The 26250-nt window shown below is 33.9% G+C and overlaps 1 protein-coding gene and 1 pseudogene across 10 annotated transcripts in view; both read left to right on the top strand.

The window, feature by feature from the left end:
- Positions 1-26250, top strand: part of EDEM3 (ER degradation enhancing alpha-mannosidase like protein 3) — a 67432-nt gene that overhangs the window by 9867 nt on the left and 31315 nt on the right. For all 10 annotated transcript variants that reach the window (XM_012444456.2, XM_012444453.3, XM_012444457.3 and 7 more), the window contains exons 3-8: positions 7244-7344; positions 7893-7932; positions 12544-12656; positions 14224-14377; positions 20173-20307; positions 23014-23119. In XM_012444456.2, coding sequence (XP_012299879.1) covers positions 7244-7344; positions 7893-7932; positions 12544-12656; positions 14224-14377; positions 20173-20307; positions 23014-23119 — 649 coding nt within the window. The remainder of the gene's footprint in view (positions 1-7243; positions 7345-7892; positions 7933-12543; positions 12657-14223; positions 14378-20172; positions 20308-23013; positions 23120-26250) is intronic.
- On the top strand, positions 24399-24959 carry LOC105711653 (riboflavin kinase-like; annotated as a pseudogene).

Below are 26250 nucleotides of genomic sequence, written 5' to 3'. Positions count from 1 at the left end.
CAGTGCTGTTTTGACAATTGTATACAGCCATTTAACCATCACAATCATGATATAGAACATTTCATCACCCCCAAAATGTAACTTATAGTTTGTAGTAAATTCCTTCTCCCTACCTCTGACCCCTAGCAACCTTGATCCACTTTTTGTCACTGTAGCTTTCTCTTTCCTATGAATAGCCTCATACAGTACACAGTCTTTTGATTTACTTTCTTTCATTTAGCATGATACTTTTGAGATTTATCCATGTTGTTGGAGATACATTTTAATTCCTTTTTATTGCTCAGTAGTGTTAGTTGATTTACTAGAACATGATTTCTTTGTCCATTCACCGGTTGATAAGTATTTGACTTATTTTTGGTCTTTGGCTATTACTGTATTAATAAAGCCGCTGTCAACCTGTGAGTGCAAGTTTTTATTTGGGTATACATTTTCATCTGTTTCCCACTTAGGAATAGGATTACTAGATCATATGGTAAGTGTAAGTTTGACTTAATAAGAAATGCCAAACTTTTCTAAAATGGCTATAATATTTTGTGTTTCCTACCAGCAGTGTATGAGTTTTAATTATTCTGTGTCCTTCCACTGGGTATTTTCAGTCTTATTAATTTCAGCCATTCTATTGGATGTATGGTGGTAGTTCATTGTGATTTTAATTTGATTTTTCCTGATGATTAATGGTGTTGAAAAGGTTTCCAATGTGCTTATTGCTATTCATATAGATATGTATGCATGTATACATATGTGTATATATATATTTAGATATGCATTTTTTTTTGGATGAAGAATCTGTTTAGATCTTGTGTCCACTTTAATATTAGGCCTTTTATTCTGTTATTACTGAGTTATAAAAGTTTTTTTTGGATACTAGTCCCTATATGCTATAGATATATTTTCTCCCATTCTGTGCTTTGCCTTCTAATTTTTTTAACAGAAACTTTTGAAGCACAAATATTTTAAATTATGATCAAGTCCAGTTTATTATCTTTCTGATTCATGCCTTTTGTAGCCTACCTAAAAAATATTTGCCTAGCCCAAGGTCACAAATTTTTTCTTTTTTTTTTTCTAGATGTTTCATAATTTTGGCTTTTTCATTAGATCTATAATTGATTTTGAGTTAATTTTTGTATATGATGTGAGATAAAGGTGGATTTATATAATTTTTTTAATGTGGATATTGAGTTATTCCAGCACTATTTGTTGATAAGAATATCCTTTCCCTACTGAATTATTTTGACATCTGTATAAAAAAAATGGTTTATCATGTATACATGGATGTGTTTCTAGACTCTGTATTTTGTTTTGTTGAATCTATCTACACTTACACAAATATCACATTGTCCCACGTATTGTAGTTTTATAGTGAATCCTGAACTCAGGAAATTTAAGTCTTTCAGCTTTGTTGTTCTTTTTTAAAATTGCTGAAGCTATCAGACCTACGAGCAAAAAGTCCATTTTTTATACTGCTTTGACTTGAGTGTTTTAGAGCAGAACCTCAAAGCCCTAGTAAATTTAGAGTCTATTTTATTTTACTTTTGCTCTTTGCTTTCAGCTAGGCACATGTTCTACTAAATTTATATAGGACTGTTTTATCATCTGAGTTTTATTTCTGAGTGATAATTATTAAATGTTTCTCATGGCTCTGAGTCACATCAATATAAATTACTTATCCCTCAACAATACACTGTGAAGAAAGAAGAGGTATTACTGTGTCTCAAATAGCCAGGATATTTGAAGCTCGATAAGGCTGTTAATTTGCCACGTATGCATTGCTCCGAATTTGTGCAAACTGTCTGTAGTTTTCTTTGTGGTTAACTCTAAGTAAAGGATGTGGTTGTATTTTTATTCTTAATCTTGAAACAAAGAGACAAAGTATTTTTACACCTGGTTTGAAACTCCCTTATTTGATTATTCTGGGTTGCAGTTGCTATTAATGTTTTTATTATCTAGATTAATTTCAGGATTTGAATTTCATATTTAATTTAGGGTTTGAATTTATATTAATTTCAGACAGAGGTTTTGTGTGTGTGTGTGTGTGTGTGTTACAAAACCGTAAAAACAGCAGTATGAAGTTTTTTATGCAGTGTTTAAAATGGTAAGGAACTCTTTACAACCTAATTAACATTTGAATGATCTTTTATAAAGATTCTTTCTAAATACATTAGGAACTTTTAAAAAAATTTTATATTTCTTGGCTTTTTATATATATATATTTTATTGCACTTTACATATGTCTTGGCTTCTAAGTGTTGTTTATATGTGTTAAATATAAAACTATAAAGCAGTAAAAATGTACATTCTGAGAAATCAGTTTTGGTGGAATTGACACATAAAAGAATAGTCAGGAATTTGACACATGAAAAGACACATGTAAAAGTAATTAGGGGCTGGGTGCAGTGGCTCATGCCTGTAATCCCAGCACTTTGGGAGGCTGGGGCAGGTGGATCACCTGAGGTCAGTAGTTCAAAACCAGCCTAGCCAACATGGTGAAACCCGGTCTTTTCAAAAATACAAAATTAGCTGGGTGTGGTGGCTCACGCCTGTGATCCCAGCTACTCTGGAGACTGAGGCAAGAGAATTGTTTAACCTGGAGGCAGAGGTTGCAGTAAGCAGAGATTGTGCCACCACACTCCAGCCTTGGTGAAAGAGTGAAACTCCGTCTCAAAAAAAAAAAAAAAAGGTAATGAGGAATTTATGCTGAAAAATTATATATAATATTGAAATTACATGGTATTGAACTCAGAATTTAGTAACTGTATGTGGATTCTGATGGTATCAAAACATTTGTGCCTGGAATCCTCTACTCTGGGATGAATCATTACAGACCACTCAATTTTTTGAATATCTGAAGGGTTGCCATCTTCAATGCAAAGTATTGTTTAGCCTGCTTTAAAAGTTTGGTGTTCCCCCCACCCTTCTGTGTGTATTTTTTTCTTCCCTTTCCTGTGGGTTTAGTGTTCCCGGCCTCTGGTCTGTATTTCTGCTGCTAATTTGCTATGAGTTTGGAATTTAAATAAGTTGATTGAGCAGCAGTAGGAGAGAGTTGGACATGGAATCAGGAATACTTTTGCTGAATTTCAAGAATTAAGAATCATATGGGCATTCAAGTAATAAAAACAAGTCATATACAAGGTACAAAAGTTCACACTAGTCTTAGAAACTTTGCCATAGCAACACTCAACAATGCAAGAAGAGTATGGAACTGCATCTTCAAACTTCTGAAGGAAAAAAAAAATGTTCAAATATTTTATAACCATCCAAATTGTTCTTCAAATAAGGCAAAAGACAACCCAACCCTGGAATATCAGAGAACTACACTACCCATGATACTCTATTAAAACAAACAAATAAGCAATAAAATACCGGAATACACCAAGCAATCAAGAGATGAACAAAATGACATCTAAGAAATTGGAGAAGCCTTAGAAAAATGGTATGCGTCACCTCCACTTGAGTTCTGATACTGGCAACTTGGGGAATTATGGCTCCAGATCAGAATGTAGGTGTTATAAACCTTCAAACTCTTTGTCAAAACATCAAAAATTTTCTTTCGGATGGTTATAAATATAAGAGAAATGAAAAAAATAGCAAAACTATTATTTATTATATAGTAATTAAAAATATTAGAAATATTGAAATTTAAAGTGCTTTTATTTATTTGTTTATTTATATTGAGACAGAGTCTCGTGCTTGTCACCCAGGCTAGAGTCCAATGGCGAGATCTCAGCTCACTGCAGCCTTGCCTCCTGGGTTCAAGCAGTTCTCCTGCCTCAGCCTCCTGAGTAGCTGGGATTACCAGTGCCTGCCACCACACCAGCTAATTTTTTGTATTTTTGGTAGAGATGGGGTTTCACCATGTTGGCCAGGCTGATCTCGAATTCCTGACTTCAGGTGATCCATCCACCTCAGCCTCCCAAAGTGCTGGGATTAGAGGTGTGAGCCACTGCACTTGGCCTTATTTATTTATTTATTTATTTATTTTAACAAAAATCTCATTAAGAGTAGTTTAAAGAGTGCTTTCCGTGCTGCCTTCTCATTGAATAACTTCAGATACGGAGCAGGCATCTTTTCTACACTTGGCGAATTGGCATACTCCTTTAAATTTGGATCAGCTTCAAATATTTTATCCTTTGCTTTTTTCTGTGTCATGAACTATCTCTGAGGATTTCTTTAATGGGAAGTTTTTTGAAGGCATAATTTTTTCTGTGACATCTTCAAACTTTATGTCACAACCACTTTCTTAATGTGTGTCAATAAGTTGGCCTTCATTAAGTTTCTTTGGCCGCTTATCTGTAGTCTCTTGAATGAAGGCAGTGTTGACATTCCCATGTCAGCTGTCTTGTCTGTAACCTCATTTACGTTCAATTCAAATTTCACTTCATGTTGTCACTTTTTATTTTTTTGCTGAACTCTCATCTTTGTTGGCCAGTTCCCCTTTGATTGTTCATTTTTGTAAACTGTTACGTAGGATTATCATGGGATGACAAGGAGGCAACATACACTCATCTCTGTGGGAACTGAGTGAACACAGTGATCGTTCACTTGACAGACTGAAAGAAGTAATGTGATTGATTCTGGTCATGATGAGCATGTTACTTACGTAGTGATTTGTGGACTAAAGAGCTAGCATCAAAGTTTGTGTTTTATGTAATTGCAGTTAATATATCAGGATAACTGAAGTTTGAACCATGTTGGGTGTGTAACGAAATTGTAGTAATTGAAACTTGTGCACAGTGAGACCATACAAAGTGAGACTGCCTGTAATAACATAACTGACAAAAATCCTGTATTGAAGGTGAAAATTACGAATATGTTAATCCTGTTATTCTTGGTGCAGGGAGTTAGTATTATCTAAAGTTGAAACATATAGTTAATACAATGATTCTAACCTCAAAATATTTCTCATAATTATATTTTATTAATTTTAGATGAATCTTTCAGAGGCTCTCCCTCGGTGAAGGGAATATAAAGATCATCAGGACTTTATTGTTTTTTTCTTTTCTGTTAAGACCCATGGCCAATAGGTAGAAATGTTCTAGTCCAGTTTTACAAAAGCAACTACCCAACTTAAAGAGTCTAGTTCTGGCTCGTGACCATGTATGCAGGGCCACCAGCATCAACTCCTATGCCCTTTGGGCATTAACATGACTCCCACTAAAATCTGTCTATTCCTAACACCCATCTTATGGTCAGTGCAGCTTTATCTTCTGTATTCCACCATTTAATTTTGGTACTTGAAAATTTCTTATTCTTAAGCTCAACTATGTAACATTTATTTAGCATTTCTTTGTGTTTGTAGTGGGTAAGGAAGGAAGATTTTTCCATGTACTTCATTACTATCTATGCCAGAAATGATCTGTTACGGTCATTCTTAAAATAACAAAAATCCAGTAATCCAAACTATAAAGTACCTATTAATAAGTAGTAAGAAATATGTGCAACCTATAGGATGAAACTGAATTCATAAAAGAAGATCTGAATTAATACAGTGATCTGTATTCTGTGATAGGAAGACTCAACTGGTAAAGATATCAATTCTCCCCAAATTTGATTTTTCCAATTAAAATTTTGGTAGAATTTAAGGGGATTTCAAAGCTTTTTAGAAGAATAAACTTGATAAAATAATTTTTATAAAGTAAATAATAGTTTATTGATTTTTATGATAAAATAATTAAATTTATTTTACTTTTATTAAAATCCTTTATTAAAAGCATTAAAATATTGATTTTAATTTTAATTATTTTAATGATAAAATAAAATAATGGTTTTGGAGTAGGAATAGGCAAGTGGGTCTGTAGAACAAATAAATACTACAGAAACGTGTTTGTGGAACGTTTTCAACTAAGGAACCCAATATTTCAAGCCAATGGGGAAAGGATGGATTATTTTAAAAGTAGTATTTAGATAATTATCTATTTTGGGGGAGCAAATACAGTTACATTCCTATCTCCTATTATAAATGAAAATAGATTCCAGATGCAGTAAGTATTTTCTTAAAAATTACAAGTGTGCTGTTTTCAGAGGCTCAGGGTATCCTTTTAAAGCATGCTTGAAAGCCAGAAACCATAAGGTGAAAGCAAGATAAAGTTAAAAGCAAAACAAAAGAGAAAAATATTTACTATATATAACAGACATAATACATGAGAGTCTCTTTTGGCCAGAAAAACAACCGATAGAAAGATGGGCGAAAGATAAACAGATATTTTAAAAAGAAATAGCAGTGGATAATACAAAAAGATGTTTATCCTTATTAGTAATGAAACTTTAGATACCATCTTTTACCTAGGAGATTGGCAAAATGTGAACTTTTGATCATTTCCTATGTTAATGAAAATGTAATTGAGTGTATATTGGTGTCCTCAATTTGTAGCATTTACCAAAAATTAGTTATATGTACCCTTGACCCTAATGGGTCTACTTTTAGGTATCTAATTAATAGAAATACTGGCATATGTTCAAAAGATACATGCACATAGGTGTTTGTTGCAGCATGGTTTATATAGTGGAAAATTGAAATCAACCTACATGTTCATCAATAAAGCAATACTTTGACAAATGGGTGCTACTAAGGGGATAGGCTCTGGAGTCAGGGTACCTGGCTTTGAACTCTGGATCATTTAATAGATGTGTGATCTAGGCTTACTTATCTTCTCTGGGCCTCAGTTTTCTCATGTGTGAATTGGAGATACTTGAATCTACTTCAGAGCATTGTGACAATTATATTAACTAAAGTATATAGAATAGTGCTTAGAATCTAAGTACTCATTAAATATTAGCTAATATTATCAGTTTGTAGTTATTAGAAGCAATAGAGTACATCTGTAACATTCTAATAACATGGGGAAAAAACTCCATTATTTAAGTAAATAAATTTTAGAGCAATATGTGCAAATGGCATGAACACCTGTTTATAAATAAAATTTTGGAATAATATATGTGTATGTATTTGTATATGGGATAAATCTGGAAGGACAGATGCCAGTCTTATCAGTAGTTACCTCTAGAAAGTGAAACTGGGGAGGGGAGAGAAAGCAGATTATCAGTTTTTTAAAGAAATTTTTTTGGTATTGACTTTTTTCCAAACATATATTACATTTGTAATCAAAGAGTTTTTCAAAGATTCTACAGGGTGTAAATTTAGTACAACTTTTGAGTATTATTTTTTTAATTGTGAAAAAGTTATGTTCTCCAAATGATGTGTGCTTTCTCTCATTTTCCTAAATGACTTATAAAGTTTTCCTTGCAGGAACATGCTTACCCTGCTGATGAACTTATGCCTTTAACCTGCAGAGGTCGAGTTAGAGGCCAGGAGCCAAGTCGCGGTGACGTTGATGATGCCTTGGGAAAGTGAGTATTAACACAAGGCATGGCGTGGCATCTCGGAGTTCCAAAGTCTTAGACTTTTAGAGGCGGTTTACATGCAATAATATTTCTAGGGATTGGCTAAATTTTAAAGACCGTTTTATGTATTACATTATGTTCCTTTATTTTCTTCTGTTATCTTTCATAAAAGATTAGTCAGTTTACATCCCAGATCAGAGAAAAGTTAGTTGTTAAGCTGCATATAACTTAAAAAATAGATAACTTTTTTGTAATTTTAAAAATATTTATAAAGTCAGCACATTAGACAGTGTTGGTGTTTTAATATTTTCATTTGTTTTCAGAGCTGGTGAATGTTTCTGTGCATCTTCAAGATATGTCGATTCATTGAACGTAAATGTAAAGGCTTTTCAGTTTCTTTCAGAGCTTTATAGGTTACATCGCACTGTAGGTACATGGAAGTACTAATTAATAGAAACTACTCGTCAGTGGAATGTTGATAAGTCTACTTGTACATTCATAGATAAACTATTTCGAATTCTAATGTTTTATATCTTGTTATACTTGTTTCTTAGATTTTCCCTGACACTGATTGATTCTTTGGACACTCTTGTGGTAGGTTTGATTCTTCTTGGATTTATTTTATTAATTTCATGATATATACACTTTATTATGAATATAATCATAACATAGTAAGTATGAAATAGAAGCCTTCAGATTTAAAGATGTTCTGATCTTTGCTTCTAAATAAATATTTTACACCGTTCAGTTGATGATCTCAAATGGAATTATGTAAGGTAACGGAGATACCCAAATAATTTATGGGGACGTCAGCTTATGTGATGGCACTGTAATTAGGAAGGACCTTTTTCCCCCTTTTGGATAAGGAGGTTAAAACTCTTGGGAAAAAGTAATTTTAGAAAATACCATTGATATTGTTCAATAATGACATGCCACAATGATACCAAAATTGTTAAATTAGAATCTTTATATTCTGTGTTCATAAGCAAAAATTAATTTTTCCCAGCAGTGATTTTTAGCACCAGGTGATCACTTCTTGGTACTCCTTTTCAGCCTCATGTAGTGCAGAAATTTAATTATTTCTGGTTCAGGACTGTTGGTGCTGACAGGGGAAAGATTGAGTTCCAGATGTCATGATTTCTAAATACAGTATCTTTTTATTTTTTTGTTTTTAGATCATTATGGCATAAAAGTAGGCTTGTGAGAATTTTCCTTAAGGCGTAATTCTCAACTTCCAGTTAATGTCCCAAGTGCTGATTAATATTTAAAAAACAAAACAGAAAACCTTTGGAGTGTCAGAAATTTTTTGGAAGTAGACTTTTCTTCTCAATGTTGTTTCTGCATTCTTCTTTCACTGGAGTATTTTTTTTTTAGAACAAAAATTCTCAACTCTAAAAGCAGCTTGATCACTTGTGATTTTAAAAAAATAGCCCCCTCCTAAACTATTCTGACTTAGTTGTTTTGGAGTGGAGCTGGGCATCCCTTCAAAAGCTCTTTGGTTCAAAAATGCAGTTATGGTTGAGAAAATCATGGTTGTTTCGATCTTTTTAGCTAGTCAAGGTTTGACAGTCACAGCTTCCATTTTTCAGAGATGAATGGAATATGCAAAATATATTACAGTAACTATGAGAAAAAGAAAATATTGTGTGCCTTGTTTTTGATTTATTGGTCTAAGGTTTTCCACATATAATAGGGGAAGAGAAAATATATACAAAATATCCTGGAAGGCACAGATTACCACTTTGGGAAAATCTAAATGGTGCTATTTATTTGTAACTATAGCTGGTTTATGCACATTAGATCTATTTTGTTATTGGGGAGTAAATGAAGAGCAGAGCTGTGTGCTGGAAAAAAATCATAGGTGCATTTAAACTTGCTTCTTATTCTGTAATCTTGTGCTTGCTTTATATATAGCAGGTTCCCATCATTTCTCTGACAGTACCTAGTTGATTTTCATGAACATGGACCTTAGATAGCATATATGTTTTTAAAATATTATCGGAAATGAAGGAGAGCCAGGTGTAGTGGTGTGTGCCTGTGGTCCCAGCTACTTGGGAGGCTGAAGTGGGAGGATTGCTTGAGCCAGGGAGGTTGAGGCTGCAGTGAGCTGTGATTGTACCACTGCAGTCCAGCCTGGTCAGCAGAGCAAGATCCTTTTTAAAAAGTAAAAGGAGAAAAAGTTTTTCTGGACTATATAACTTCCTGCATTTACAGATCCATCTGGTAGCCATTAGTTCTTCTAAATGATATATCCTTCAGTTTATACCAATTATGCATTTGGCATTGTTTCTGAAAATAAGGTCCCTGGTCCAGCAGCATCAGCATTTCCTGGGAACTTGTTGAAAATATACATTTCCAGGCCTTATCCCAGAAATACTGAAGCAGAATCATTGAGAGTGAGACCTAGCAGTCTGTTTTTAAACAAGCTTCTAGGTAATTCTGATGTATGCTAATTTTTTAAGCCACTGTACAATGATACAGTGCTTTGTAAACTTCAATGTACTACAAGTTGCCTAAGGAATCTTGCTAAAATGCAAATTCTGGTCCAGTGGATCCAACATGGAACCCAAGAGTCTGCATTCCTAGTAAGCTATCTGATGGTGTTCAGCAGACTACCTTTGCATTATGCAGCTGTGATGTGACCTGAGTTCTGTGGCAGGAAGTAACACGAAGTGATCACATATTTATATATATGACCTTGGCCAAATTATTTAATTTCTCTGGGCCCCAGTTTTTACTTCAGAAGGGGCTAGACTGGATATTGGTCTCTATTAACTCTAAGATAATATTTCTTTCTGATCTTTGGTTCAGAATCAGATTAACAGTTCCTGTTTGTTGAAACTGTCTTCAAGAGGAGTCAATAAGAAAGAATGATAATGTCTTACAAACATTTCAAAAATGATTCTTTATAAAATCTTTAAATTTCAGCCTTTTCAAGTGGAATACCCAAAGAACCTTAATATATCATCATCATTTTGAAATGAAAAAGTTCATTTTGAATTTTTATAGCTATCTTAAACATTATCTTTTTAGTTTAAACAGAAGAATTAGAGGAAATTAACTGACTTTGAAAGTTTTTTCTACATTTAGAAGGAATGCTATCTTGTATATTTTGTCAATACAGGTATTAATATTTCTAATTTACATTGCATTTGTAATTACTTTTTCTTTTTCTTTTTCTTTTTCTTTTTTTTTTGAGACAGAGTTTCGCTCTTGTTGCCCAGGCTGGAGTGCAATGGTGTGATCTCGGCTCACCACAACCTCTGCCTCCCGGGTTCAAGTGATTCTCCTGCCTCAGCCTCCCGAGCAGCTGGGATTACAGGCATGCACCACCACGCCTGGCTAATTTTGTATTTTTAGTAAAGATAGGGTTTCATCATATTGGCCAGGCTGGTCTTGAACTCCCAAGTGCTGGGATTACAGGTGTGAAACTGGGTAGGGATTATAGGCATGAGCCACCACACCTGACCTGTGATTACTTTTTCGTTTTGTTATTTAGTAATTTGAAAATATTAATTGGACATGTCACTTAGTACACACAACCCTACTGTTTTCATTTTGGTCATAACCATAATCTGTGAAGTAGAATTACTGTTGTCAATCTTTAAACTGTTCATAATTCCAGCCATCTAGTTTCTGTTGATTGTAATGGAGTCAAATACACTTTAAGCTTACCTTTAGATTCAACATTCCATGAAATCTGTAGAAAATACATACTGAAACAAAGATAATGGGCAAAGGATGAGACCTGGGTTTATCCTTTGTTATTAGCTAGGAGCTTAAGAAACTCATTAAGTAGTGGAATTGTAAGAATGAATTTTCTAGCTAATTATGGACAAGGAGAATTCTCTTTCTACTTTATTCTTCCTTGAAACAAATGGCATTGGAATTATTATTCTTGCTTGTTTTAATTTGGAAAGAAAGGGGAAAAGCTGTTTTTTAGACAGAGAAGAGTTCAAGAGGGAAAAAGTCCTAGGAGATACACCTAGGGAGAAGAATCAGATTAGCAAGGTCATACTAAAATGTGTATGTGTATGGAGGGTGGGGATAGTGGAACAGTTATGTCTCATTCCAAAAGTGATGGATGTGCTGTATGCACCTGCATTTATTGCTGCCGACTTAATGTGGACTTACAGATTGAGAAGGGAGAGCAGTCAGTTTAAAATCAGGTTTCATATTATGTTTTACTCAGGACTTACCCTAAATTTTACTTTTACTGAATTTAGGGAGATTCTCTTATGGAATGTTTTATAAGTTAGAATTTTTACCGAAAGTGTCAAATCAAGTGAAAAAGCACTACAAATTATTATCAAACAAGGAGAGGTTAAGTAAAGGAAAACTACTTTTAATGCACCTAGGCTCTAAGTAACATCTCATGTGCAGCCTATGTTTAGAGTGAAAAATCATAGCAGCCTGTATGATTGACAAGGACCCCTTTTTGTCGCTCATTGCAGGAATCCACAAAGTTCTTAGTTTAGTCAGGATTCTGGATCTGCATGGTTAATAGTTGTAATTATTTTAAGCACTTAAGTCAGACACTCTACTAAAATCATTTTACATACATTATCTCATTTAAGAGAACAACCCTATAAGAGTAGGTATTTCTTTTTTTTATAGATGAAGGAACAAGCTCAGAAATGGAAGTAAGTTGGCTGAGATCACAAAAGTAGTGAGTGAAAGAACCAGAATTCAAATCATGGCATGTTCTCGACCACAACATTTTATGTAGTCTCCTTAGTGAATGGGGCATCCATGGAGTGAAGATATTAGGGGCTGTATGGTTTAGGACCAACTGAACATGCCTTGAAGAAAGTGCTTTCTTCTCAGAATAAAAGCAACTTTTAAAATGGTATCTGGTGAATATGATGTGTTTTCATTTTGTTTTGACTTAGAAGCTAAATTCTAGTAGAGCTCATTCATGTAGCCTGGGTCATTAAGAATCCAATTAACAGGTCTGATGATGGTAGCTTCAAAGTCCTCATAATATTTTAGTGTGTGCAAAAAAGAAGTATATAAAGATGCTATATAATTACTTTTTTTAAGTTTTAGACATTATTACATTTTTATAATATACTTAAGGGAAATATTATTTGTATATGACACTTTTTAGAGTTTAGAGTAGACTGACTTTTAATAGCTTATTCTAAGGACATTTCTCCTTGACTTGGTAGAAAATAACTTTATTTCATAATTTTCTTCTCCTAGGTATTAAATAAAACTAAAGAATTTGAAGATGCAGTGAGAAAAGTTTTAAGAGATGTTAATTTAGATAACGATGTAGTTGTATCAGTCTTTGAAACAAACATCAGAGTTCTTGGGTAAGTAGGATAGACACTAAAACTATAATTTTATTTATTTATTTATTTATTTATTTGAGACAGAGTCTCACTGTCACACAGGCTGGAGCACAGTGGTATGATCTCGGCTCACTGCAGCTTCCACCTCCTGGATTCAAGCAATTCTTTTGTCTCAGCCTCCTGAGTAGCTGGGATTACAGGTGCGCGCCACCACACCCAGCTAATTTTTGTATTTTTAGTGGAGACAGGGTTTCACCATGATGGCCAGGCTGGTCTCGAACTCCTGACCTCAAGCCATTTGCCTGTCTTGGCCTCCCAAAGTGCTGGGATTACAGGCGTGAGCTTCCACGCCCGGCTATAATTTTAATAACAGAACGTTTAGGGTATACTCTTTATTTCTTGATGGTAATCATGCAAGAAGTTTCTTGTGTTTCAAAGATGTAAGTTGGAACATAATGAAACACAGAGGCTGTGGGATTACCTTGCATTAAATCAGTCACAGATGTCTCTAGACTCAAAGGTAATATTTGTTTGTTGTTAAAAGGGGAATATAGGGGCGGGCGCGGTGGCTCACGCCTGTAATCCCAGCACTTTGGGAGGCCGAGGCGGGTGGATCACGAGGTCAAGAGATCGAGACCATCCTGGTCAACATGGTGAAACCCCGTCTCTACTAAAAATACAAAAAATTAGCTGGGCATGGTGGTCCGTGCCTGTAATCCCAGCTACCCAGGAGGCTGAGGCAGGAGAATTGCCTGAACCCAGGAGGCGGAGGTTGCGGTGAGCCAAGATTACGCCATTGCACTCCAGCCTGGGTAACGAGCGAAACTCCGTCTCAAAAAAAGAAAAGAAAAAAAAGGGGGGAATATAGGTTGAACATTAGTCATATTAGGTACATCACAGGTTTTTCGCTAGCTTACATAGTTTGTTAACCTTAGCCAAGCACCTCTTCAGATAAGCCAAATGAAACTGAATTTATAGTATTACCTCTTAACAAACAGTTTGAAATGCTCTTGTGACATTTTAAAAAGATGATATTACAGGATTTATCAGTTCAAGTTTCAACATTATTTAATTTTTATAGTTTTGATTACTTGTTTGTTATTGTAATTCATTTCCTTTTGTCAAAGTGAGTCTACTTTTCAATTAAATATAAGAAATTGTTACATAGTTTTACTGGTTTATTAATCTTATTGCATTTAATACAGAGTAGGAGGTTTTTATGTTTTAAATAATATTCTAAGTTAAAGATTTCATGGTGATATGAAATTTTTAAATTTAAAATTTCCTAAAATATTTGTTTTGTTAAGCGTAATATCTAGGATTTTCTTTAAGAAAATTTAAGTTATTTAAGAATGCTAAAAACTTCACAACAGGATAGAATCTCTGACTTTTAAGAAAAATGTATTGACTCTGTAATTGTAATGGTTTGCCATAAAATGAGTAGACAGTGTTAAGTAAATAATGTTTAAATAATTTTTGTCTTTCCTTAAATGTGTTAAATTGTGTAACAAAGTACCCACATCGTTTTAGATGGTAACTTTTAATTTTTCTATAAGATATGGATAATGTTTCATCTTTGTGATCCTAGGGGTCTTTTGGGTGGGCACTCCCTGGCAATCATGCTGAAAGAAAAAGGTGAATACATGCAGTGGTACAATGATGAACTTCTCCAAATGGCAAAGCAGTTAGGTTACAAACTTTTACCGGCTTTCAACACTACCAGTGGCCTTCCTTATCCAAGAGTAAGTACTTCTGAAAAATACATGTCTTTGTAGACTTTCTTTGATGTTTTGCAGAATGAATTTTTGTGATCAGAACCATTGTTCTTCCCCTGTTTGAGGATGAAAAAAATGCTTCAAAGCTATATAACAAATTTATATTGACATTTCAATTAACTGATTATACTTCTAAGTGATGTGAGAATTAAATTAGTTTAAGCTTTTAAAAAAGTTTTTATTTCTAATTTCTATGGGTACATACCAGGTATATGTTAATAGGGTACATGAGATGTTTTGATACAATCATACAGTGCATAATAATCACATCAGGGTATGGGGTGACCATTACCTCAAGCATTTATCATTTTTTTGTGTTATAAACATTCCAATTATACTCTTTTAGTTGTTTTAAAATGTATGATACATTTCAGTTGACTGCAGTCACTCTGTTGTGCTATTAAATACTAGATCTTACTCATTCTGTCTAACCTGTTTTTGTACCCATTAACCATCCCCTATTCCCCACCCCCACCAACTCCACTTCCCAGCCTCTGATAAACATCATTCTACCCTCTATTTCCATGAGATCAGTTGTTTTAATTTTTGGCTCCCACAAATGAATAAGAACATTCTAAATTCATCTTTCTGTGCCTGGCTTATTTCACTTAACATAGTGTCCTCCACTTTCATCCATGTTGTTGTAAATGACAAGATCTCATTCTTTTTTATGGCCAAATAGTATTCCATTGTATATATATATAATTTAAGCTTTAGTGTTTTATTACATCACACATTAGATTATGCTGCAGAAGGAAGAACAGATGCTAGACTAGAACTTGGGCTCAGAATTATTTCTGTAGAAGATATAATTGAAACAGTTAGTATGTAGGTGTTAACTCTCCAAAGATGAGGATAGAGAGAGAACTTGCAGAACAGAGAAGGGCATGAGGAGGAAGGACAGCCAGTGAAAAGTAAAGTCACAGGGATTTAAAAGGAGAATCATAATGTAGTGTGGTGTACAGTATTACAAAATCCAAAGAAGGGAACTTCAAAAGGAGGAAATGTTCCAGAAAACTTGAGAATTTCGTACAAACAGAGTTTTGAAGTTGTAGCGTGGTAGAATAAAGAGAAAAGGATTCAAAGTAGGTGAAAGGAAGTAAGAATGAACCACTTGTTTTAAGATTTCTTCTGTGTTGGTAGTTAAAGGAGAGTTGGCAGCAAAGTCAGTTAAAGGAGTTTTATTGGTTTTCTCCTAAGAATGTTTTATATTTAAAGAGGGGAAAAAAGCCATTGAAGATTAAAAGAGCTTTTACTCTTTCCCTCTTGTCCAAGGCAGATACCTCAGCCATTAGCAAGTTCTGTCAAGTTTTTTCTTTTCTTATACCTATCTTACTGTTTTCTCTCTTGGTTTATGCTTCACAGCACTTGAAAAACCAGTATCACTAAAATCTAATTTTTGTCAAATGATCTTCAAAAATTGTATGACTCTTCATACTGTATTGAGTGTCCCTTAACTTTCAGAATTCTTTGTAGTTTGGCAGTAGACTTCCTGACATTCTCTCATACTTCCATATCCCAGTGAATCATTGTTCCATTTCAGCCAGAACAATTTGTAGTGTCCCCAGAGTCTCTAAATTTTTTTTTTCATTCCATGCCTTTAGGTTTACCATCTCTATCACCCGGCATAACTTCTCTACCAATATAAATCAAATCAAATAAGGCTCATTTCCTCCATCAAGTAGTCAACTTTGACTGGAAATACAGCATGATATAGGGCAGTGCTTTACCTATCAATTTAGTGAGTTATGACTAGCACTTTTTAAAAAATTAAGCAGACTAGAATGAAATATTTTATTATTTAAATTTCTAGTTTGATATTTTAAATAGCTTTCCAGGGAACATCATTCTTTTTTTTTTTTGAGATAGTCTCTCTCTGTCACCCAGGCTTGGAGTACAGTGGTGTCATCATAGCTCACTGTAGCCTCCCAACTCCTGGGCTCAAGTGATCCTCCCACCTAAGTCTCCTGAGTAGCTGGGACTACAGGCAAGTGCCACCATGCTCAGCTGATTTAAAAAAAATTTTTTTTTGTAGAGATGGGGTTCTCACTGTGTTGCCCAGGCCTATCTCAGACTCCTGGGCTTAAGACATCCTCCCACCTTGGCCTCCCAAAGTTCTGGACTCACAGATGTAAGCCATCGTGCCTGGCCTCTGTGGACATTCTTATATACGTCTTCTTACACATTTTTTATTTCTTCCTTAGGATAAATTACTAGAAGAAGAAGTAATAAGTCACAGAGTAGGGAACGCTTTTTAAGACATCAGGTACTTACTGCCCAATTGCTTTCCAGAAAGATTCTACTTTTTTACTTTATCAGTGTTGTGTAAAAGTGCATGTGTCATTTTTACTGATACTAACACTGTATATTATTATTTTGCCAATTTTTGAGGAAAAATTGAACAATATTTTAATATAGATTTCTTTGCTTATTAGTACAGTTAAATTTGTTAATCATTTTAACAAAATTTTTTCCAAGTATATTAAAATTAAAAGCAAGATTTTTTAAACAATATATAAACATTTATTTAATTTAGTTTACTTTTAGTAAATACTTTTAGTTTTTGTTATAAATGGAGGTGCTAGATTTTGAGGAATCTAGCATTTCTTTACTTTTGCCATAACATGAGAAGCAGGCAAAGAATTGAAACAGAAGAGACTGTGAGCATTATGGTATAACAAAGAAACTTAAATTATTTTCTTATTTTCTGAAGTGTCAAGAAAATTTTAAAAATAATTTTTTTATAATAGGGCAATAGAAGAAAAGTAACTGCTGTCGCATCCTTTCTTATACATGCTTAGTATGCTTTTGCCCATGAAAATTTGTGTAATCAGTCTCTCTTAGATAAGCATATGTAATTGATAGTAATTGACAGCACTAATGGTTTTAACTCAGAAGAGTGTACTGTACAGAAATGTTATTGTAAGAGTTAATGGTCATTTTTTAAACTCATATATAAACTTTAGAGCTACTACACACTTTGTAATGTCATTTCCTCAAAGTTAATTAAAAGCAACTTGTCAGCTTTTCAATATAAGACCTTATTACTAAGGTTGAGTAGCTGATTCTATCCCTAAAATATAAGGCTAATAAGAATTATACATATTTTAGGGATTTTTCAGTGTTGCAAATAGACAATGTAAACAAGTTTCGTGTAAGTAATTTATACTTTTCAGTAAAAAGGTGTCCTTTTTAAAATTGCGTTGTGACTCTCGGGAACACAGAATCAGAAGGAACCAGATTCTAGATTGCTTCATGCTTCATTTTATTCCCATTTTCCTCTCTTTTTGTCTTAAACCTCTCAAGAAAGCGGGACAATAGCTCCTTGTTACTAATTTCTACAGTAATAGATACTACTACCAGTACCCTCTCTAAACCCAGTCATTTGAGTCCCAGTCAGGACAGCAACCTGTCTACCAGCCCCAGACCAGTCAGGGTCCCATAAGCAAAAAAAGCACTGAACCCTTCTTCCCCGATTTGTGGAAATGGTAGTGCCCCTTGGATGCTGAAATGCTTCTTGATTCTACATTTAAAAGTTGTTTAATACCACTTATCTTTAGGATACAAGATTGAAATGAGCAGATACTATAGCTAGCGGGTTTAGTATTTATTTTATTTTACAAATCTATTAATTTTACAAATTTTATAGCCATTACCTTGGGATACAGTTCAGTATACAAACATCTTAAGTATTATTGTACTAAAATGTTAATGATTCCAAGTGTTTCCATTTTAAGGGAAAAGATACTGAAAGTGGGATACAGAGATGTTTATTCTGTTCTGTTTTGCTTTGCTTTCTTATGACTACTGTTGGACTTTACCATTCTGAGCTTTTAATTCCCAATTCAGTGATACTTCCTTTTCGGAAATTTAGATTTTAGCACTTGTGACTTCGATTTGTTTGGTACTTAATTTGTGACTTTTCATTATTAGTTATTTTCTCTATTTACATATCTGTCTTATTTGCTCTATCTGGATTTTAAGCTCCTTGAGGACAAGGATCTATTTATTTGTATATTATCATAATAACCCCCACATGGTAGGTAAGTAAGTAATAAATATTGATTAGTTGATTGTAATATATTTTTCACTGTTGACTCTTATTGCAAATACTTGTAAAATTACACTTTACCTTAGTGTAATTAATGTGTTAAATCTTTATTTTGTTATTAAGGATTGCTTCATTTTAAGTTCATTATTCTTAGTATCAGTTTTCAATATTAGTTCTGTAGATAGGGATACAGCCAGCATAAGGGAGCAGGAGATACTTTTCATTCTTGTTTATGATGCAGAACTACCTAAAACTAGCTAATCTTACAAAAGCACAAACGGTAGAGATAATTATAAATTTGGGAGGGGATGGAGGGGTACCGCTAGGCACATGAAAATGTCTCAAGTGACACTCTACAAAGTAAATGTCATTACTGAGGACAGCATTAACAGTGATCAACTCCCCATGTCTCACCTACATTTCACATTTGTTGTTTATTGTTGAGGGGGCATTTGTTTAGAAATGCCTGAAATCTGTTGATTGGACACTGTTATACCTAGCAGTTGATTGGTATACCTAGCAATTGATTTCTGCAGATAAGTTGAAAGATAAATTTTTTGAGCTTCTCTTTAGAGTTTGAATAATAACTGAACCGAGAGTATACCCTAGGTGTTTTATGTTTGATTTTTTTGTTTGTTTGTTTATTTGTTATTAACTGAATCCTTGACGTATACCTCCCTTTTTTTGTTGGTTATTTGGATTGCTGAAAAATCCTCCCATTTTATTCAGGGTCTGCTCAGTTTGGGTCTAGTTAATCCAGGTTTATGCTCTAGTATTATTTGGTTGTCTTCGTTTTTGGGTTTTTTGTTTGTTTGTTTCTTAGGCAAGGTCTCGCTCTGTCACACAGGCTGGAGTGCAGTGGCACAGTGTTGTCTCACTGCAACCTCTGCCTCCCATGTTCAAGAGATCTGGGCCTCAGCCTCCCAGGTAGCTGAGATTACAGGCATGCACAACAATGCCTGGTTGATTTTTGTATTTTCAGTAGAGATGGAATTACACCATGTTGGCTAGGCTGGTCTCGAACTTCTGGCCTCAAGCGATCCACCTGTCCTTGCCTCCCAAAATGCTGGGATTACAGGCATGAGCTACTGCTTCTTTGACTTAATAAAGAAATAGCCCTTTGAAAAAATTGCCCTTTTGTTATTAGCCTGCCAGCAAGGCGACATACTCTATATTTCAAAACTCTTAAAACCCGTAAATGAAATTTTAATTTCCTTTCAAATATGTACCATAACAATTCATTTTTTCTCTATGATGAACTAGTTAATATATAATACAGACTGGTTTTTCACAAATTCTAAACTAAACCTCATTTCTTCTAAGGGTGATCTACTTCTCTATTCTTGTACTTACTAGTTCAAACTGCCTAGAGAACAAAATTGTTATAAAAGATACCTTTTCTATGCAATTTCTCTTGGATTATAATCATTTCCTTTGTTTACTCCAAGGGAAATGGTTATATTGAGTTTTGATGCCATTGAGGAAGGAATGAAATAAAAACTTATTTACTTCATGAATATTATGTGCTTAGAACATATTTCCCTAGATGTTAATTGGAAAGTCACAGAGATCAACAGATTGAACTTCAGAGTTCATTTATTTTATGAATTATTTTCATGATTTTATACAGAGACTTGATTGAAAAGTAGTTTGTTATCAGAAAGTCATTATCTTCATAACTGCTAAATGATAATTTTCTGATTGTATTTAGATTAATTTGAAGTTTGGCATCAGAAAACCAGAAGCTCGTACAGGAACTGAGACAGATACCTGTACAGCTTGTGCAGGTACCTTGATCCTTGAATTTGCTGCTTTAAGTCGATTCACAGGAGCAACAATATTTGAGGTTTGCTTTTTACGGTCTTTGATATCCTGGGTATTGGGCACAACTAACTTTATAGCTTCTTCATTGATTAAATATTAGGATTATTAGTTGGAGAATTACTGTTATTTTTGTGAACTTTTTGTCTAAATTCTATTACATGGTTTTTAATTGTCAAAAACCTAGAAATCATTGTGAGGTAGCTGTGTTAAATCCAACTTTGCATTTCGTTCACCAACTATAAAGTATATGTTTAGATTTAGTCTTAGAAAAAAAGTGTTTAGTCATATTACTTAAATGAATTTGATTATCATAAATGCCTTATGTGAAATACTATGTCCCTGTATTTTGTTAGACTTCCAGATGGTCTGTTGCACTTCTGAAAGTTCTGAAACCTTCCTAATCTTCTAAAACACAGTGAAATTTTTGTACTTAGGCCTTGATTGAGAGTCTAATCTGTAAATTTGTTTACTCCAAGGGAAATATTATTCATTATCCAAAAGACTTAATGGCCCCACATAGTTGTGGACTAGCTATGTCTCTCACTAAAAAAGTCTTAAGTATTTAAGCATGTCATTGGAGTACACAACACCCTCTTTTTCAGGCATGTGACTTAGGTTAATGTTTAAAAAACCGAACAAATGGCAAACAAAACAAGCAGAAATAGGGACTGTATACCAGCATTACAAGCATTAGATCTGAATGTAAAGAAAACAGATTGACTTCGTGTGTATTTATGCCTTTGAATATATGTCTGTATGTTCAGATGTCTTGAGGACAGATTTATCATGTTTGGTTGGTTAATCTTTTAAACTTAAATTTTTGTTCTATATCTTGTTGACTAACATTTTCCCGTCATTAAAAAGTGTGGACACTTGGCCGGGCGCAGTGGCTCACGCCTATAATCCCAGCACTTTGGGAGGCCGAGGCGGGTGGATCACGAGGTCAAGGGATTGAGACCATCCTGGTCAACAAGGTGAAACCCCGTCTCTACTAAAAATACAAAAATTCGCTGGGCATGGTGGCGCGTGCCTGTAGTCCCAGCTACTCAGGAGGCTGAGGCAGGAGAATTGCCTGAACCCAGGGGGCGGAGGTTGCGGTGAGCCGAGATCGCGCCATTGCACTCCAGCCTGGGTAACAAGAGCAAAACTCCGTCTCAAAAAAAAAAAAAAAAAAAAAAAAGCGTGGACCCTTTTGCATACTTCAGTTACTACGGACTCTCAGATATTGATGCACTTACAGGTGAGGAAAATAAGGCTCAAAGAGTATGAGAGACATGCACAGCTGGTAGGTGATGCATGGAATTGGAATTAGAATCCATGTCTTGCTGAATTCAAAACCCATACTCTTTCCAATGGGCTATTTTGTGTTAATGAATCTTTTGAAAATCATGATTTTTTAAAAAAAATTCTTGAATATGCTGTAATTTATTGTCAGAAAAGAAACCTGATGCAGTTGACAGACAAAACATTGATCTAATACAGGGTTGGCAAACTACAATCTGTGAGCAAAGTCCAGCCATTGCCTGTTTTTATAAAAAAAGTTTTATTGAAACACAGCCATCCTCAATTGTTTGTTTTTATCTATGGCTGCTTTGGTGCTACAGTGACAGAGTTGAGTAATTGTGCCATTAACTGTGTGACCCATAGCTCTTAAAATATTTACTATGGGGTCCTTGTCAGAAAAAGTTTGCTGACCTTTGGTCTAATATATAAAGAGATCTGAATTCCCATATTATTATTTTTTGTCCTGTAACTCAATTTTTAACTCTAGCTAATCTTGAATTCACTAGGCCTGTTTTCTTAGCTGTAAAATAAGAGTAGGGAAATAAAATCTTTATGAAGTTTGCTGGCTCTGAAATTCTGCCATTTAATTAAAGTTATAACTTGCTTTGTGTTTAAAAGAAAGCATATTTTGTGTTAAGAATTATAACTATTGTACACTATAATTTACCAAGTGACAAATTGGTTTAATGACTTTTTCTTTTATTGAAATACTTCTGCAGTGCTAAGTAGGTTCATGCTCTGAAATTAATTTAGGAACTTACCTGTACTTGCCTTTTGCATTTATATTTTGTAACATCTTTTCATCCAAAGCCAAAAATTTGGTCAGAACTCATTTTATTTATTGTCCAGTGGATAAAATAAATGAGAAAAAGAAAAACATGCCATAAGTTTACAAGTTTGGTATTGTCAAATATTTAGTAGCCTAGTTGATTTAATAACTTTTTACTAATGCACCTGCATACCATTTAAAAAGTAGGATCTGAAATGACCTTCAAAGATAGCATATGACCTTTGAAATTCTCTTTCAGTTTTCTAAATGAGAGTATCTTGGGAGATTTTTACTTCGCATTTAAGTGGTAGAAATTATTTTAACAAGTAAATCTAATTATGTAAGCAATGAATATAATTTAATAATACGTGTGTGAGTATGAACTTGTGCTACAAGAGTAGATCAAATGAATAAAAAACAAAAACAGTAGATGAAATGAATGGTCTCAAAGTGAGTCTTCCACTGAAGAACGCATTCAGAGTCTTTCCTAACTATACTGATTGGTTGAGAAAGAGCCAAGCTTTGAGTTTTAAGGAAATTTGTTTTATAAATAGTTATCTTAGAAATTTAACCTAATTCTTAAAATATCCCATGGGCCTTGAGTTTTGTTTGTTTCCTATTTGCCAAAGATACTCAGTTCTTAAAATATGCATTTCTTTTTTTTAAAAAATACAGGAATATGCCAGAAAAGCTCTTGATTTTCTCTGGGAAAAAAGACAGCGAAGTAGTAATTTAGTGGGCGTGACTATAAATATTCATACTGGAGATTGGGTACGAAAAGGTATGTAAGTTAGGCTTTTTAAATCAAGCCTTTACATCCTCAAAATCATTGGGAAATAAGGGATTTTCATTTGTTAAAATAATCTTTGGGATACTATAAAGAATAGTTTCTCACAAGATTGCTGACATTTTAATTAATTTAGCCAGATTTTATTTTTTGATGCCAAATGTGACACTTTTCTTCTATATGATTTAGTGTTCTGTTTGTTAATGGATATAGCATTATAGGTATAGGGTATAGATGAAACGCTGTAATTTATTTGAAAACTAGAGAACCAGAGTTCCTCAGCCATCTCACATGAAGGCGTGGTTTAATAGGAATCTGTGTTTAATAAATTCTTTATTTTTTTTTCCTACCTCCAGAAATATAGTATAGTAGCTAAGAGCGTGGACTCTGGAGTCGTGTTGTTGGATCCAAGCTATGTGATCTTGGAAAGTTATTTAACCTCTGTGTGTCTTTCTATTCAATATCTGTAAGGTGGGCATATTACTAGTAATTAGTTGTTCTGTATGAGGATTAAATGAGTTAACCAATGTAAAGTGCTTAGAACAGTGCCAGGCGTGTACTACACCTACTATGAAGTAAGTGCTCACTAACAACATGTTAGTCCCTTTGATTAATAATTTTACTTCTGGGAATCTAGTCTGAGGAATAATATAAAACATAGAAAACTATTTGTTCCCCAAGATGTTCCCATGCAATTATTTATAAATAGCAGAAAATTGGGGAACAGTCTAAGTACCATCAATTAAAAAATAGCTAAGACAATTATTTTACATCAATATTGGAATATTGTTATTAAAATAAATGAGAAACGTGGGAAGGAACATGTAAAACGTTATATAAACAAACAGGATATTGAATATTGAACTGTACAAAGAATGTGATTTTATTTTTATAAAATACCCTGATAAAACAAGCATAGAAGAATGGAAATAAACTAGAATATTCTTAATGAAAGTATCTTTTTTATACATTTTCTCCATTTTCTAAAAAGCTTATTTATTTATAAAAGGTAACTTCCTATATTTAAATACATAAAATTATATAATTATTAATTCAAACATATTAAAATAAAATTATTACCTTTATTCAGTATTGTATAAAATTTTTCTGTTTCATCTAAATGATTCTTGAAACAGATTTGAATTGTGTGTGACTTTGTAATTTTGTAATTTTTTTCTTTTTAACCCATCTGAGACGCCAGGTGCAAGTTAATCATAATTAATTTTGAATTATGCATAATCATTATATTATGACACACAGTCTTATTAGTGGTTCATGCATGGCCCATTTTACTTAGTCATTACTTAGCCATTTACTTAGCACCGCCTTGCTGAAAGCACAGACCCAGACACAGACCATACCCCAGCAGAATGAAGCACCTGCCATACTTCTGCTGAAGCAAGTAGTGTGGGGCTTCAGCCGTGGTTCCAAGCACTTGGGCATCCCCACAGCTAACTTTCCTGAACAAGTAGTAGATAATCTTCTGGGTGATGTATCCACTGGTGTTTATTATGGTTGGACTAGTGTTGGAAGTGGAGATGTCCATAAGGTGGTGGTGAGCATGGTATGGAACTCTTACTACAGGAACACAGAAAAGTCCATGGAAACTCATATCATGTACACCTTCAAAGAGGACTTCTATGGGGAAGTCCTCAATGTGGCTATTGTTGGCTACCTTAGACCAGAAAAGAACTTTTGACTCTTTAGGGTCAGTTATTCCAGTAATTCAAGGTGATACTGAGGAAGGTAAGAAGTGACTAGATTTACCAGAGCATTTGAAACTCAAGACAATTTCTTCCAAGTTCCTAAAAGCAAAATATTGAATGGCCACTGATGAAAAATCACCTTATGTATTCATTCACTGTTTTCTAGTATTTCACTGTTTATAAGTGTCTAGTCTCATCTTGGTTATATTTTAAAAATCAAATATTTTCCTACATCTGTGAATTAATTTAAATAGTGCAGTGTACTTACCAGCTGTTAAATTAAATCCATCATGTCATAGCACTAAACAAATTCATTTAAAAATGAAGATTTAAAATAACATAAATGTTGATTTAAATGTACCACTAGAAAAGTGTTATGTCTTACAATAGAAATGAAATGTATATAAATATAGATGAAAAGGCAATTCACTAGATTGAGATGAGAACTATTATTTTCATGGTAAAGTACCAGCATGTATGTGCTTGTACAGCATATACACATAAACAGAGAAGGCTTAATGCATTTATAATGCAAATATAAATGCGTTAAATAGAAGTTTCATATTTTATTATAAACCTAAGAGGAGAAATCCAGACTTTGTATTTTTTTGATATTTTGCTCATCAATACATTGTTACAAACATCAAGACTGAAATTTTTTTAGTCATTTTCGTTGCAATCACATCATTCTACCTTCTTCATTTTTGTCTAGAGTTGGTTCACTTCTAAGCAGTCTAGACTCTGCCTATGTTTTTTTTTGTTTTTTTTTTGAGACAGAATCTTCTCCTGTTGCCCAGGCTGGCGTGCAATGGCATGATCTTGGCTCACTGCAACCTCTACCTCCTGAGTTCACGCGATTCTCCTGGGTTAGCTTCCCTAATAGCTGGGATTACAGACATGTGCCATCACACCTGGAAATTTTTTTTGTATTTTTAATAGAGACAGGGTTTCACTATGTTGGCCAGACTGGTCTCGAACTCCTGACCTCGTGATCCGCCCGCCTTGGCCTCCCAGAGTGCTGGGACTACAGGCATAAGCCACCGCGCCCGGCCCTGCCTATCATTTATTTTGTTGGTTAAGACAGTAAAATCAGTGTTTTTTGAATTTATAGGTTTCATTTTGTGTTAGATAACATTTCTTCTTTTTAAGAGTAGATAGTATTGTTCTTTAATTTTTTCTTGACTTTGGTTCTTTTTTCCTTTTTAGGAAAAAACAAAATAAGAGACTTCAACTTTAGATTTCCTTAAAACTTAAGTGTATTTACTATTCATTTATATATACCAGTTTCTTAACACAACATGCTTATTTTCCCCCTAGTGAAACTAAGAGCTAATTAAACTTTGAAATAGGTAGAAAATTATTTATTTTAAATGTAATTATATGTTCCAGGGCAAATCTAAACTGGTGTAGTTGTATATA

This window comes from Aotus nancymaae, unplaced genomic scaffold, assembly GCF_030222135.1.
Source record: "Aotus nancymaae isolate 86718 unplaced genomic scaffold, 86718_ANA_hifiasm-v0.15.2.pri h1tg000108l, whole genome shotgun sequence".
Lineage (NCBI taxonomy): Eukaryota > Metazoa > Chordata > Mammalia > Primates > Aotidae > Aotus > Aotus nancymaae.
The sequence above is the reverse complement of the archived record's forward strand: the minus strand, read 5'-3'. Positions and strand labels throughout refer to the sequence as shown.